This window comes from Mchenga conophoros, linkage group LG4 (genome assembly GCF_057382185.1).
Source record: "Mchenga conophoros isolate Kocher_MC1m ecotype Shallow Benthic linkage group LG4, M_conophoros_male_GT1.1, whole genome shotgun sequence".
Taxonomy (NCBI): domain Eukaryota; kingdom Metazoa; phylum Chordata; class Actinopteri; order Cichliformes; family Cichlidae; genus Mchenga; species Mchenga conophoros.
The window spans coordinates 23,863,923-23,879,764 of NC_140529.1; the positions used below are offsets into that span (position 1 = coordinate 23,863,923).

General features: G+C 41.7%; 1 protein-coding gene across 2 annotated transcripts in view; it reads left to right on the plus strand.

The window, feature by feature from the left end:
• The window catches only part of prkcab (protein kinase C, alpha, b), a 130,651-nt gene that overhangs the window by 89,487 nt on the left and 25,322 nt on the right, over window positions 1-15,842 (plus strand). For both annotated transcript variants that reach the window (XM_085271135.1, XM_085271136.1), the window contains exons 4-5: window positions 2,203-2,314; window positions 4,111-4,239. In XM_085271135.1, coding sequence (XP_085127261.1) covers window positions 2,203-2,314; window positions 4,111-4,239 — 241 coding nt within the window. The remainder of the gene's footprint in view (window positions 1-2,202; window positions 2,315-4,110; window positions 4,240-15,842) is intronic.

Sequence of the window (15,842 nt, forward strand, 5' to 3'; positions counted from 1 at the left end):
TATAAAAGCTTCAGAAAAAGCAAGAAACTTCCTGGGCTCCCTGTCCACAGATTGCTGGGGAAAGGAGTGAGGAAAAAGCTGGATAAAGACAAAGAAAGGCACGGGAACAGAGAGCAGAGAGATGTGAGCTCTCTTCAGTTGCTGTTTGGGTCCCTGGTGTCTGCAGTTCTCTCAGCAAGTCTCTTTTAGGATAAATTCACTGTTCCAACAATTGAATAATGGAGAGGAAGAAGTGTTCATGCAACAATAAGTAGGTAAAAATGGTCTGCAGAATACCCGAGAGAAAAGACAGTCGGGACACAAGGGCCTGACCAAAACGCCATCTTTTTTTACGTCTTTTTTTTCCTCACAAGAAAAGCCTCGAAGAAAGGCTGGAGGAAAGGGGTAAAAATAGGCATGCTTACTAAAAGAAGAACATGTTCATTAGACTTTTCTGGAACCCTCACGCCACTGAGTCATTCCCCTGCCAATCACACCCTAACGGCTCCCTCCTCTTTCACACACAGGCTTTCCTCCGCCCTCCCTCTGCTGTCATCTCTCTCGCGCTCTTCTTCTGTCATTTTCTTGTTTATCTGATTTAGCGTGTTTGTGGAGAAAAGGGCATTTTTCAATGATGCGGGCCCACTTACTCAGTCAGTGGCCTGGATAATTACACATCCAGCCACTCTGACACATTTCAGAATGATGGAGGCAATGCTGGTGGGGGTTTATCCACCCTCATTTGCAGGCCTTTAATTATAGCTATGTTTATTTTGTGGTGACTGTGGAAATTAGCTAACCTGGTGAACACATTGGAAGAAATGTTGATTTAACATGTTGCAAAGAAATTCTTAAGCTGCAATCCATGTTTTTCTAAGATTCTTGTGTCATAGTTCAGCGGTCCCAACTTTTTTTTGTGCCACGGACCGGTTTAATGTCTGACAATATTTTCACAGACCGGCCTTTAAGGTGTCGCAGACAAATACAACAAAATAAAATGATAAAACCAAGTCAAAATCTGTGGTATTTTGTAAATATAATAATAAATGCGAATTCACTGTGTAATTGTGTAACTTTATTAGCAGCGTCCTCCTGAAATGCGCTAACAACATTGAGAGTAACATCCTCCTTTCTGCCCCTTAATGCTCTCTGGTCGCTATGGTAACGTGTAAATATTTCTTTCAAAATAAGACACACAACTACAACACAGGAAAAGACCCCGGGAAACAGAGTTAGCGATAAAAACCCTGAAAACCGTACATTTCACACCCAAGCCTCAACTTTCGCGGCCCGGTACCAAACGACTCACGGACCGGTACGTGGCCTGGAGGCTGAGCGCCGCTGTCATAGTTGATCAGAAACTCCAAGCTTAAAAATTGGCATGTACAATGTATTCAATACTGTTGAGGAAGCTGGTTAACATTGTATCTATCCTAGCATCAGTTACATACAGTACTGTGGCAAAGTCTTGAGCTACCACTGATTTCTTTTTAATTGGGTAGGAAAATGGGGAACTATGTGCAGAGATTTATTGAAACAAGCATACAGTGAAACGCATAAAAGCAAAAGAAGATTTTATACAATTCTAACAAGCTTGAAAGTCGATATTTGATACGACCACCTTTATTCTTTAACACAGCCTGACTTTCTAGTCAGCGTTCTTGTCATTTCCTTAAGTTGTCTTCAGGAATAGTTTTCCAGGCTTCCTTAAGGCCATTCAAAGCTCTTCTTGGGGGTCGGCTGCCTTTTGTTCTTTTCTCTGTTAAGATGATCCCACAGTGCATCAGTAATGTTGAGATCCAGCATCTGGAGAGACCAATCCACGACTGATATGACTGATGTGTTTTTCTATCCATGTATGCTTTTTACTGCATTGGCAGTGTGTTTGGGATCAAACCATTACAAAGCCTACACTGTGTTTTACAGATGGCTGTGGACTCACCCCTCAGGTCCTGTGGCAGCTCGTTGCTGGATTTGTTCTTGTTTCTTTTTTATGTTTGAATGATTCATGGGTCAGTGTTAAATGGATTAACAAATACAAAAATACTCTGAAAATGGTCGTGGTCAAGGACTGAACTGAAAATAAGTGAAAAAGCAGCCAATGTCCAAAGTAAAACTTTAAACTTTCAAAAACTATTGCTCAAGAAAAAGAAAGTCAAAATAAAAAGAAATGAGGTGTGACTCGCTGTAATCATCTTACCGTTTTCTGTCTTTGTTGCCCAGGACCCCAGAAGCAAGCACAAGTTCAAGATTCACACATACGGCAGTCCAACCTTCTGTGACCACTGTGGCTCGCTGCTGTATGGGCTCATCCACCAAGGGATGAAATGTGACAGTGAGTATCACCTTGTTCACACGTGTGCATGTGAGCGTGCAGAGCGCGGCCGTGTCAAACACGCTGTGCCGGTTTACGTCCTAGAGCCGCACCTAATGAGAACAGATGGGAATAGGCTGGTACTGTACTACACTCAGACACATCTGCAGCCCAGGCACAATTCACTATCCTGCCCTGCTGAGTCTTCTGTGTGCTCCCATTCTTTCCACCCACGCTCCTCCTTCAAGTCTTCTTCCTTTTCTTTGCATGTATGACCCCGATCCGGCACCATATTTCCCTCATTTAAAGTCTCCTTTCCCTTCCACTTCTTTCCTTCCTTTCCCCTCCACTGTCCCTGGTATTTTCCCCTGATCACTTACTTCCACACCTCTTTTTCCTTCTCCAACAACAAATTTCTCTTTAGATTCTCCCACTTTTATATCCTTCACTGTACATTTCCTGTTCCCTCCTCCCCCCAAAGCCTCTTCATCCATCACCGTGCCTCATTCTCCCTTCCTCTTGTTCTGTCCATCCATCTGTGGGTCTCTGGTGGTGGCCTCATCACAGATGGTAATGGGAGCACACCAGAACAAATTGATGTGGGGAGGCCATCGCTATTACGAGCTGCTTCCCCATCTCTCGTCTCTCCTTGTCTCCTCTCGGCATGTCAGCCTGACAAGCCTGCCAAGAAGAGGAAGGAAGGGAAGAGAGCAGGAGAGACGGATGGAGGGTTAGAGAGAGGAGGACAAAGTGCAGTATATAGAGGGGAAGAAAGGCTGTAAGAAAGTCAGGTGGCACTCTAGCTCATCCCAGGGCGATAATTTAATAATTAAAAACACATTTCTCGTCTGCCTTTTTGATTCGTGACAAAGAGCATCTTTAATTATTAGAATCCAGCAGCCTTTGCTCATGTTGTAACATGATTCAGCACATTTCCTACAACATCCAACCCACTGCTAGTCCGCTGAATGGTGATCTCATCCGCTCACAGGGATTATAGCACATCCATGTGGTGATTACTTATTGACGTTAAAGTACTAGACAGCACATTTGAGAAAGCAAGCGGTGCTTTTAATTACTGCTTTTAACCACTTGAAACAGGCATTTCTGATTACTCTCTGCAATAAATGTTTTGTCATGTTAGCACAGCATACAGCTCTTTGAGGGGCTCTGTCACTGTGATGCCTAAACACAACATGCTTCAATACTCATAGAGAAACTAATTAATATTTCAGTGGAAATATTCTGACTTACAGAGCTTACAAAAGGTGTCCAAACTTGAGCCTTGTATAACTGTTTTATCTGAAAGAGCTGCACTGCTTCACAGGCATCCCCTTTGCACTAGTAGAGTAGCTAAGGGCTTTATCTTTGTCAGTATGTGTCTGAAAGTGACACAACTTACTTTCTTGCCAGCATCTATGTAAGCACAGCAAAGCTTAGGATAAAGTTTAACTTACAATTATTAAATAATCTTGATCTTTTGCTAACTGGAGTAATTCTGTATATCTTCCTGCGTTGTGGTTCTCCTTCTCGAAAATGTATTCTTTTTGTATATTTTCTTCAGGGGCAGAAGATGTTCTTTACATCAGCATCTTCTTTAGTATATGCAAATACAGTAACTCCTCTTACCCTAAACATTTCTGTTATATAAGTATTCAACCTCAAATTCAGCAAGTGTTAAATTAGCATTTAGCAATAGCATGAATTGTTGCATGACTGCACGCATAAGTCAAAAAAAAAAAAAAGCCAAACACAAAGTCCTTTCCAGATGAAGTCAACCCTCTGTATGTTTGTCTCTGTTTCCTGTCTCTTTCAAGCCTGCGACATGAACGTGCACAAACAGTGTGTGGTCAATGTGCCGAGCCTGTGTGGGACGGACCACACTGAGCGCCGGGGTCGCCTGTTCCTCAAGATAGAGGTCAGCGTAGACAGGCTACACGTCACAGGTTGGTTTAAATTATTGTCTGTAAATCACTTGATTGCACAAAAGTACTCAGTCTCAGAGTTATGTTGGATGTATTCATATTCAATTTTTAACTTTAATCTACCACATGAAAAAGTTACAGCATTTTTCTAGATGTAGGGGAAGTTCAATTAGATATACACCATTGCTGTAGGGTTGGGAAGTTTAGTTGGAGCACCTCATGCTTAATTTATGCTACCACGGTTATGTCTGTTTACAGAGGTATTTGCCCACACGGAGCCTATGGAGAGGTGCTTGACATAAATGATGCTCTGTGTGTTGGTCAAATGCTAATTAGTGGACAAGTTGGTCGGAACAGGAATGGAAGCAGTAACAGAGCTCACTGGGAATGGGAAAAACAAGAAAAACAAGACATCAAAGATTAAAAAAAAAATACAGCATGAAAAATACAGACAGTGGCTGCAGTGACTGCTTTTCATTGCTTGTTTTCACTTCAGGTCTTTGTGGCTAGCTGATGGATCAACAATAGCACAAGCAACAGTTACCTAGTGACGCTTTGTACCATTTTTTTGACACTACCCCCATTTGACAACAGTGGGCAGTCCGAAGCTGCTCATGACTCCCTGCGCACTTCCACTGTTGAACCATAATTTTCCCATTAGACCTCAGTCACATATCCAGTCATCCACCCATTCACACACACATTCACACAGGACAGTGTACAAGAACATCTGTGTGGAATTTGGGTTGGAAGTCTCCATGTCCCAATGGGACACGCCAAACTATTTAAGGACAGCAAAGCGAACATCCTGTGGGACTTAAAAGTTCCAGACGTAAAAAACAAAAACTAAGCTGCTGGCTAACCAACCCGATACAGTGAGAAACATCAGAAGCTGAATAAATGTGGCAAACCCAAGCTGACAGCAACATCAGCAGTTGAAGGAACAAGTAGGCTTGGGTAATGCTCTAGCATGTTTCTGGAGCATTACATGTTTCACTCTTAAGAAGCCAGGATGGATAACTCGCAGACCAAGGCCTTTACCAGAAAAAAAATTGGAAATCCTCCTTGAAGGTTTTCTATTTTGGGGGAGAAAATGGGGGAAACAAATTTAAAAAATCCCAATAAATTTAAACTACAATGTGGTAAAATCGTAATGTTACAAACGGCTTGTCCTGGTAAAAGTGAAAGCTGCATATTAGGATATGTTATTGGTACTCAGTATTGGTAAATTGGTAATGCAGAATGTTTTATATTTGATAAATGGGTTTCTGTAAGTTTCTACATCATCAGTGTGACTCTCCAGCCCCTGAAACACCTTTAAAAGCCAGATATAGCAAAAACATATTAAAAATCAAATTTAAACAATTAAAAATTTAGTTTCAAAAAATTTGATGATTCATGCTCCACAGGTTTAAGTTTCCTCATCATTTTGTTATTTGTACTGTTAGATAACTGAGTCGTATGAAACTCATTACTTACTTTTAAAAGTTTATTTCTCAGCTGCTTTCTTTGGGCTGTTTCCCATCTTTTATTTTTTCTTTTTTAATAAATTTTGAAAAGTTTTGAAAAAGAAAATGATCCACTGCCACTGGGGCGCAATGAATCTTGCCTTCTACGCCACGCTTTGATGTAATCCGCCTTTGAAGGATGCAATCCTTGAACTGGGACACAAATCTTGTCTGCTATTTCCATCGAGAAAAAGTTATTTTGCGATTATTATCTTTATTGTTTTATTACCCAGCCCCAGCTGTAATATAAAGTGTTACCTGATTCCAAATCACACTATTTGACAGAAGGATTTACTTAAAATCAAAATCGTGTTTATTGGCCAAGTATATGTGCAGACACATACAGGGAATTTGGTTCCGGTAGATGATGGCTCTCAAGCACAGCAATGTAAATCACACACACACACACACACACACACACACACACACACACACACACACACACACACGTGTCTATATACACACATTACACATACGTACACATACATACACAAAGCTGTGTAAACCAACTATAAATAACTAATCTAAACTTATATACATAAAATACAGAAATGAATAAAAAGAAGAGGAACTAAATCCTCTTCAATTTTCCAGCCTGTAACTTAATAAAAACTGTGACTTATGTCTAAAAATAACGTAGCGTGCTACTTTGCCAGCATAAAAATCAACTCTTTGCTGCTTTTATAGCCTGCGTGCATGCGTGTGTGTGTGTGCGTGTGTTTTCAACACCTCCGAATTATCCTTTCAGTCATAAGCAGCACCTGGAGTGGAGATCTCTCTGGTGTTAAAAACCCTTTGGCAGTGAGAGAAATGACTGCTGGGTCACTTCCACAACCTCTCTCACTGTCACACTCAAGCACACACACACACACACACACACACACACACACACACACACACACATACATGCGCACGCACACACATGCAATAGCCGGGCGAGACAGGGGTAGTCAGGGAATATGATTGCTGAGGCCAATAAATAGTTTCTAACTCAGTGCGGCTCAGACAGGAATAACCTGCAGCCACAGCGGGAGCAGAGTGGCAGATGTGATTGACGTGGAAATATATTGCTTTCATAAAAAAGTGTGTGTTCGTTTATAGTGTTCAAAATGGGGGGAAAATGAGGAATATTCAGCATCAGTCTGACATTGATTGTTCGGTCTGCTTGCAGTGCTTTTCAGTTGTTGTTGTTTTACTTTGCAGTTTATTATTTGGTGTGCTGCACACAACATCCAGCTCTTTTGTGTGTATTACTGCTTTGATCTGGTGCACCGCGCTGACAGCTACATGTCCTCTTTTATGTTCTTGTTTTTCGTCTGTCTGTGAATTTGACTTGTGGGATGGTGACGATGGGCAAACAAGGTAGGCTATTAGCCGTGATGATGACAACAGGGATCTCGTTGACATGGTTACCTCAGTCTTTTTGGCTAGACGGACACTGCTGAAAGTGAACGCGTTTGCAGAGACTGCGGCATAGGTGGCTGCTACCGTGCTGAATTGATAAGCCTTCTTTTTCTTCTGCCTTGCTGTCCTTGATTTTATGCTTACACACGCCACAACACCCACCAGCCTTCCAGTGTTTTTTAAATGTGTTTGTGCTACTTCTCACTGAATGTACCACAGTATGCTCTGCAGCACCTGCTACTGGCATTTGTGGCATTTGATATTTTGATAAAATATAAACTCTGGACTTCTGTGTTTGTTTTCATCATACAGCTGCTCTGCCTGTATTTGTCAGAGCTGCAACATGTGATTATTTCATTAGTCAGTCAGTTAGGTTTGTGCTCAAATCAATCAGACAGAAAAGTCAAGCAGAAAAAGTTGGGACCTGCTATACCTTCTGCAGCTCACATGCTTTAGTTTTTTATTGTTTTTTTAAAGGTTTTATTTTTGGGAAAGTGCATTTAATCTCATTGGCATTGGTGTTACTGTACAGTAGATTAAAGCTATGGATTATTTTCCAGCAATACAATGCATCTGAGGATGGTGGGATTGCACAGCAATACGATGCGGTCTGTCGTGGTGAAGAGAGAGCTGAGTGTAAAAGCGAAGGTCTCAATTTACCGGTTGATCTACGTCCCTACCCTCAGCTATGCTCACGAGCTGTGGGTAGGTGGCTTTATCCAAAGGATGGCTGGACTCTCCCTTAGGGTGAGGAGTACAGCCATCTGGGAGGGGCTCAGAGCAGAGCTGCTGCTCCTCCACATCGAAAGGAGCCAGTAGAGGTGGTCATCTGATAAGGATGACTCCTGGGCGAGGTGTTCCACTGGGAGGAGTCCCCGGGGCAGACCTAGGACACTATGTCTCTCGGCTGGCCTGGGAATGCCTTGGTGTTCCCCTGGACAAGCTGGAAGAGGTGGCCGGGAAGAGGGAGGTCTGAGCTTCTCTGCTTTGGCTGCTGCCCCCGCGACCTGGGCCTGGATAAGCGTAAGAAAATGGTTGGATGGACGGACATTGCAAACCTATATTTAAAAGGCCATTCAAGTCGAGCAAAATAAGCAAAAAAGCTGTACTTATACACTCACTAGCCATTTTATTGGATATACCATGTAATACTCATGTAATACTTAGGTAAACTGTGCCGTTTCAGCAATGCTCAGTTGGTACAAAGGGACCCAAAGTCTGCCAGGAACACCAGAATATAGTGTGGACTTCTGCTGCTGCAACCCTGTGATTTGACTTGGGATTCAGAGGTGCTCCTGTATACCTTCATTGTACTGAGTGCCTATTTTAGGTACCATGGCCCACCACCACATCTCCATGCTTACATGCATTGACTTGCTGCCACGTGATTGGCTGATTAGATAGTAATGTTAACGAGTGGTTAAACACGTGTGCCTGATGAACTGACCGGTGAGTGCATTCAACTTCTAATGACACCCACTCTGAGAACCCGTTATTTAATTTTGTAGACAACATTGACTGTTTTCTTGCAAACAAGCAAAAACTTATCAAACCTTGAAGGGGGACATTATTCAGACTAAAGTGACTAGTTATTGAAATAGCCATGGTTAGTATTTTAATGGTCTATTACTGGCTCTGCCCACCTGCCAACGTACAACAAGCCCAATATTTGCTCTTCTTTTTGATACACATGGGTCTCCATTTGTCTATTCAGCTGTAAAAAGGTTCCACTTTGTTCAACAGAGAGTCATTAACATCATGTGTCTCCTGCTTGGTGTCAAGCAGACACATACAGTGAGTTCACAGGAGCTTCCTGTAGCTGGAAATGAAAGCTGTTAACATAATAATGTTGATGATTTCAGCTAAATAGAAGATCTTTATCATCAGGTGCAAAGAGCGCTTCTGCTGTACCATGAAAGTTTTTAAATCCATAAATATAGATAAAGAGTTTTTCATCAAGTGAAATAAAGCTGAAAATGAGACTGATGCTGACACGCAGCTTTAAACATGATTGAGAGTTTTCTTTGGTAACAAGTAGATAAAGATCAACACAGGAGGGGCGGGAGAGAAAGTGTCTGCTTTGTTTTGGGTTGCGTTTTTTTCCCCTCCTCCCTAACGACAGCGGTCTGAACAGCGAAGGCTCAGCTTGTTCTCTGGCTCCCCTCTGGCTCCCCTCAGACAAGTGGCGGGCCTTTGTGGTTCACCGCACGATGTGAACTTGATTAAATCTTTCCAGCCAAGAAAACAGACAAAGCTCTCGAGGCTCTCTCTCTGTTACCCGCTCCTCTCTGTCTCCTTCTTTCTCTCCTCTATCTTTCCTCCAATATTGACTTTTCGTGTTGTCTTCGCCTACCTGTTCCTTCGAGACCTGGGCTCGCCTCACCCGTCTAGGTTTTCCCCACATCCATTTTCTTCCTCAATAGGACATCATCATAGGACCTCTTTTTTTCAGTTGAATGACTACTCATTTCCCTCCATAATCTCTGTCCTTTCCTCTTTTGTTCTTCATGGCTTTTTTCTCTTATTTTCTCCATCCTTGCTTGTTTCTTTCTTTCCTCTGATTGCATCCTTCATCCTTCTCTTACTCCTCTCCCGAATTGCCGTTTCTTCTCATGAAAGTCACATAAATAACCTATGGGCATGAGCAGACATTTATTCTGGAGTTTTAAGAAAAGGCAAACATGCACACACACACACTCAGAGCATCTGAGGATGGCGGATTGCACGGCGGTTTACTCAGGGTGAGATTTTCTACTGCTGACATCTTTGCCTCAGGTTTAAAGCGTAGTTGAACACAAATAAATTTTACCCTGCGCTGACACTGCACATAGTGCCACTAGGCTTTTAGTACACTTAAGGCTTAATATCTAATATTAGGCCTTTTTTTTTTTCAAAGAAGCTTTTGACAAATATGAGGATAACAGTTAAATATCTAAGTGTGTCTGATCAGGGCTTTGAATTGTCTGTGGGTGTGTCTTAAATAAATGAACACACTGTAGTGCGGCTGTAGCCAAAGATAAGGGCTACAATTAGTGAGACTTCACATTGAGTAGCACTCCTTCCTGAAGTTAAGGGGAAAGCTATCCAAACCTACCTGGCCCCATGTGAAAAAATAATTGCCCCCTCAACCTAATGACTGGTTGTGCCACCCTCAGCAGGAACAATTGCAATCTAGTGTGTGATAACTGGCTGGGAGTTTTCCACATCACTGTGGAGGACTTTTGGTCCACTCTTCTTTGCAGAACTGTTTTAATTCAGTCACACTTTAACAGGTCTCTCTAGCACGAACGACCTTTTTAAGATCATGCGGTTGCACTTCAATCAGTCACCCTTTAACGGGACTTATTTTTTAAATTTATTTTTTTAAGCCATTAAGAGGTGGACTTGCCGGTGTGTTTCAGACTGTTGTTCTGCTGCATAACTCAAGTGAGCTAGAACGTCAGGACATCATCTGATGGATTTTCTGTCAGAGAGCAAAATTTTTGGTTCCATCAATTAAAGCAAGTTGTCCCCAATCAGCTAAGCAGCCCCAGGCTATCACACTACCACCACCACTTTTTGTTCATGAACTCTGACCTTAACTGAGCCAAGCAAGGCCTGTAGTTCTTTAGATATTGTTTTGGGTTCTTTTGTGACTTCCTGGATGTCGCCGTCGATGTTTTCTTGGTGTAATATCGGTAGGCCGGCCACTCTTGGCTAGCCAAAGTTGTTCCACATTTGTGGATAATGGGTCTCACTGTGGTTCATCGGTGTCCCAAAAGAACACATTTGTAACCCTTTCCAGACTGATACATTTCAATGACCTTCTTGAGTTCTTGAGTTTGTTGTGATGGTGGTGTGATGTGTTGCTACCTTATCATACAGGACTATTTCAGCAATTTCTTGGTTCAACAGGTCTGGCAGTAATCAGGCCTGGGTGTGGCTAGTGAAATAAAAAAAATAAAGGGTCAATTAGTTTTTCACACAGGGCTAGGCAGATTTGGATAGCTTTTTTCTGTTGATAAATGAAATCCTAATTTTGAAAACTGCCCTTTGTAATCACTTAGGTTATCTTTGTTGAATAATAAAATTAGTTTAATTGAAACATTTAAGTATATACGCAAAAATCTCTGAAATCAGGGCAGATACTTTTCCACAGATGCTGACAGATGTACAGTACAGATATTGAATGTTTGGTAATATTTGATAACACAAGTAAAATACAATTATTTTAATATGAAGAGTTTAATGTGTTACTGCAAATGTATGCCTGTCATTTTTGAGAAATCTAGTAGGCCATCTGTTTGTGTGTGAGAGCTTATTAAAATTCAGGACATTATGTTGAAACACAATTTATACACATGCAAAAGATCTCTCCATGTGTGAAGTCAAAAACTGTCTTATAACTCACTAATGTTCATGTTTGGAAGCATTAAATATGATTATGGTGCTTCAGTTTATCATTACCAGAATGTTCATAGTCTAGTTATGGAGGCTTCAGTTATCATAAAGTTTCTATGGCAGATTTAGGCGACTTGAAACTCTTGAAAATAAGGAGTCCTTGATTTCAGAAAGCTGTCGGGAAAATCAGAGTTTTTATTCAAATCTGCTGGTTTAGTCATTTAAATGTCTGTAGCAGGCTAGTTCATTAAGCTCATTTTAGGATTCATTGGGTCTTTAAAACACCTGATCAGTCTCTCTGCACAATTCTATAGAAAAAAAAAGGAATAGTTATTTATATAGAAGACTCTGGAAAAAGGTTTTGTAGTGTTCTGATACTGCAGTGTAAATAAAACCTATAATATCCAAAAATGAACCCCAGTGATCGGACAGACACCGATGAGCAAGCACTTGGTGATGGTGGGGAGGAAGAAATCCCTTTTTAGACTGAACTCTGAGAGCGAAATACTCTATTGGAATAACATGATACTATGAGGTCTTTAAGACAGGATAAGGCCTGCTGTGTTAACACAAAGCCAATGAAGAGAATCTAATATGGATGAAATGTTATCTCTTTTTCTCTCCATAAGTATTCTTATAATAACGGCTAATAACGATTTATAGTAGTCTAGCCATTTTTTTGGCATAACTCTTGGACAATGTGTACCTAATTTGGACAATATTGAGCAGATGAAGGAGGCAGTCCTAGAAATTGGTTTACTTATTCCTCATAGGTTCCTTGCAGTTTTACTGGAAGCCAAAGGTAATAATGTCCAGAGTAACTGTCTGGTTGACGCTGCTTTCTGAGAGTTTTAGGTTCCATTTGTGTCCTAATTCATTTTGTTGTTTAGCACCATGGATACACCCATGAACATTTGTGTTCAAACTTTATAGTTTGGTTGTTAAGCTATGATTGGACATTCACTGATTATGTGTGGGATTTATTGACACTTCCCTTATTGACACCCGTAAACATTTTCAAATGTCCTAATGTTTCATTAAAACTACATTACAGAATATCCTAAAGAATGATTCAATCATTTATGTTGTTCAACGTGTTCTTCATAAGGACATTACTGCATCCTTCATTACCTAAAATCGGAGGCAAATTAGAAACTACCAGAAGCAGCGAGACTTTGAAACTCGTTAAACCCAACATCAAAAGTCAAAATCAAGGTTTCACCCTCTTTTGACGTGAGGGCGAATTCTACTGGTCTGTGAGATAAAATGCAGAATAGCTTGCATGTGATGTCAGTGTCCCTGCACTGGCTCTAACAACACTGTAGCTGGTTTTCCAGCAACCTACCCATCACCTTGGTGTGTTTGATGTAAGGACATTGTATTTAATTTGGAGACTAAACATGGAGACAAAACACCAATTTGCTCCATAACCCATAACTCCATTTCTAACCCTAACTGTAACCGTCACTAGTTCAAACTGTGTGGGCACAAACAAACTGATATTCGTCAAGGAAGCTTCGAGTATAGTGTATATGTATCATTTGGTTCTAGTATATATATACTAGAACCAAATGATACATATACCGATTTGTTTTTCAAACTGTAAAAATAATGTCATCAAAGTGCGGTTTCTCTCATTATGCATTCACTGTGAACAGGTTTGATACTTTGGAGTTGTGATGAGAGATGGAAAGGTATTAGTCTCATTGTGTGTGTGTGTGAGACGTGCAGTGGGAACTGGCCCTAAAGCCTGTACTTAATGTCCTAATTGCTCTTCCTAAAAGTGACCACGGCCAGAAATAGAACTTTTAAGTTCATTTTGTTTCTCTGTTCCTCTGTTTTCAGATCCCAGGCACTGCACAGCAGGGATCTATCTAGTTCCCATTTGGCCGTGCATATCCCCCCCCCCAAGATTATCAGGCATTCATTGGTTGCACATGGCATTGTTATGCAACAACACATTTTAATTTCAAAGCTTTGTTGGGAGAGATTACACTGTTGGCCCACAGCAGCCCTGCATGCACGCACCCCGGGATCCAAATGATATGTCATTTTTAGCTGTGGCACATTTTTATCAAGCTGACATTCAGATACAGGAGATAATGTTAGGGTGGTGCTATTGTTGTTATACGTCAAATAATACGCAGGAAATTTGAAACAATTTGCTGGTGTCTTTGCATTTGCTGTTGGAGAGATTTTGTCCAACAGCCTTAAGTGCAACAGATAAATTAATTTAAGACTTTTTAGAGAAACGATTGGCACTGGATAATAGACAGCAGTCATTTTCGAGAAGAAACACTGCAAAACTTCAAAGGCAATGCCAAGGGTTAGTTTTTTCAGTATCAGGCTTATGTTTGGCTTTTTCACAAAGCATGACAATAGCAGAGAGGTTCCAATGCTGAAGTTACTTATTGATGCAGATGCTTAATGTAAAATATGTCTGCATAAAAACAAAACACACACAAACACACCCTAATTATATTAGCAGCTACCTCATAAGGAGTGAGTAGAGGGGAGGACACAGAAGGCAAGCAGCTCTTGTTGTAGCTAAGCAACAACCGACAGCAGAGATAGTCCTTGATCACTGCTGATGATGAGGTTTCATTGTGTGTGTGTGTGTGTGTGTGTGTGTGTGTGTGTAAATTACATACACAGCACATGCGCCACAGGTCTCTCTCTCACACACACACTTATGTAGAGTCTGTTAAACAGCAGTTTCTGTTTATCCACGCATGGCGTGTGCGCACACACACGCCTGTGTGCCTGTGTCTAGTTAGGGTGTTTACATGCTTGCCTAAGTTTCTTTGGCGTTGTTTGGTGCCAGCGTTGCCATGGAAGTGACTGATGCCTGTGAGCACAGCCACAGCCAGCAGAGGGGAGGATTTAGATGAGAACGTGGGAGATTGTCCTTCTGCCACTTGTCTCATTGTGTGTGTGTGTGTGTGTGTGTGTGTGTGTGTGTGTGTGTCTGTGTCTGTGTGGTGCGTGAGAGACGCAAAGAGAGAGAGAGGCGATAAGACAGGGAAGGTGAGTACTGTAGCTGAGAATGTGCACTGGACAAAGAGTTAACTATGAGGTTAGAACAACACAACAATGAAAAAGAGAAGAGCTTTTGTCAATGTTTGCAACTCCAAGCAGGAGACTTATACTGCCCTCTACTGCATTAAGCTGGAAGTGCATGAAGCAATAGGAAGTTGATCAGACTGACTGACTGACTCATTGATAGAATGTACTATATTTACCATTGTGTTTAATGATTTGTTTTGTTTTTTTATACATTGTGTTTTTGTTAGCTCACGTTATTCTTCTTTATTTTGGAAGAATTCATTTTGGCTGACTGGTTATGTTCCATACCAAATGGGCGAGGCCAGAGGTTGGAAGTCATGAAACATCAAAGGAACAATTTAAGCTTGGATGTAACTGGAAGAGGGTACATTAATACATGTAATATGTATGGATACATACAGCATATATACGGTTAACTCTAAGCTCTTGGCTTGTGAGCCATGGATAACCAAGTCCCTCCATGGGATGTACCACTGAGTGGTTGAGGCTGTGACTGATATGAAGAAATGGTCAGCCTAAAGGACAACACACACGCTCTGATCAGCACAAGAACAGGCCCCGAGCTCCAGCTCCATAAAGGCTGGAGGTGCCCCAGCACATAGTAGCAGGATCTAAGATGCAAGGTGGGGTGGGATAGTGTAGACGAACCTCTATGCTGCACATGTATTAGAAGTCCCCAAGTCCAGTGCCAGAGGTGGTTGAGAACAACACTAAGGCTAAGGTCCTGTGGGAATTCAACCTCCAGACAGAGAGGCAGCTGCTGGCCAACAAGCAGACATAGTGGAGGCTGAAGAGGCGGAGTCCCTGGGATGTGACAGTCCCAGAGAGCAGCAAGATCAGAAAGGAGTGCCAGGGGCTGAAGGCGGAACATCAGAGATCTCTATTCTTCTTCCCTCCTAGATATTCCACGATCAGTTCTAACTGGTATTATTGCAAAGTGGAAGCATTTATGAACTTAGCCACAAAGTGACGGGCCACACACAGTTACACAGCAGGCTTGCTGAGTGCTGAGGCACTCAGCAAGCCTGTAACATCAGCACAGAAGTGGTGCTTCATGGGCGCTTCACGGCCTGGGTTTGTATGGCTTTTACATCCACAAATGTGAAATCCACCGGTGGAACTAGAACGAATAAGTTGTTCTTTTGTTGTTTTTCCAGAGCTGCTTTATCCTGCAGTGTGTCTGATTGCATTTAAATATACAGAGTGGGGAGAGTGGAGCTGAAAAACGTTATTTTACAGGATCAGTGGGATCCTGTTTCTGCTTTC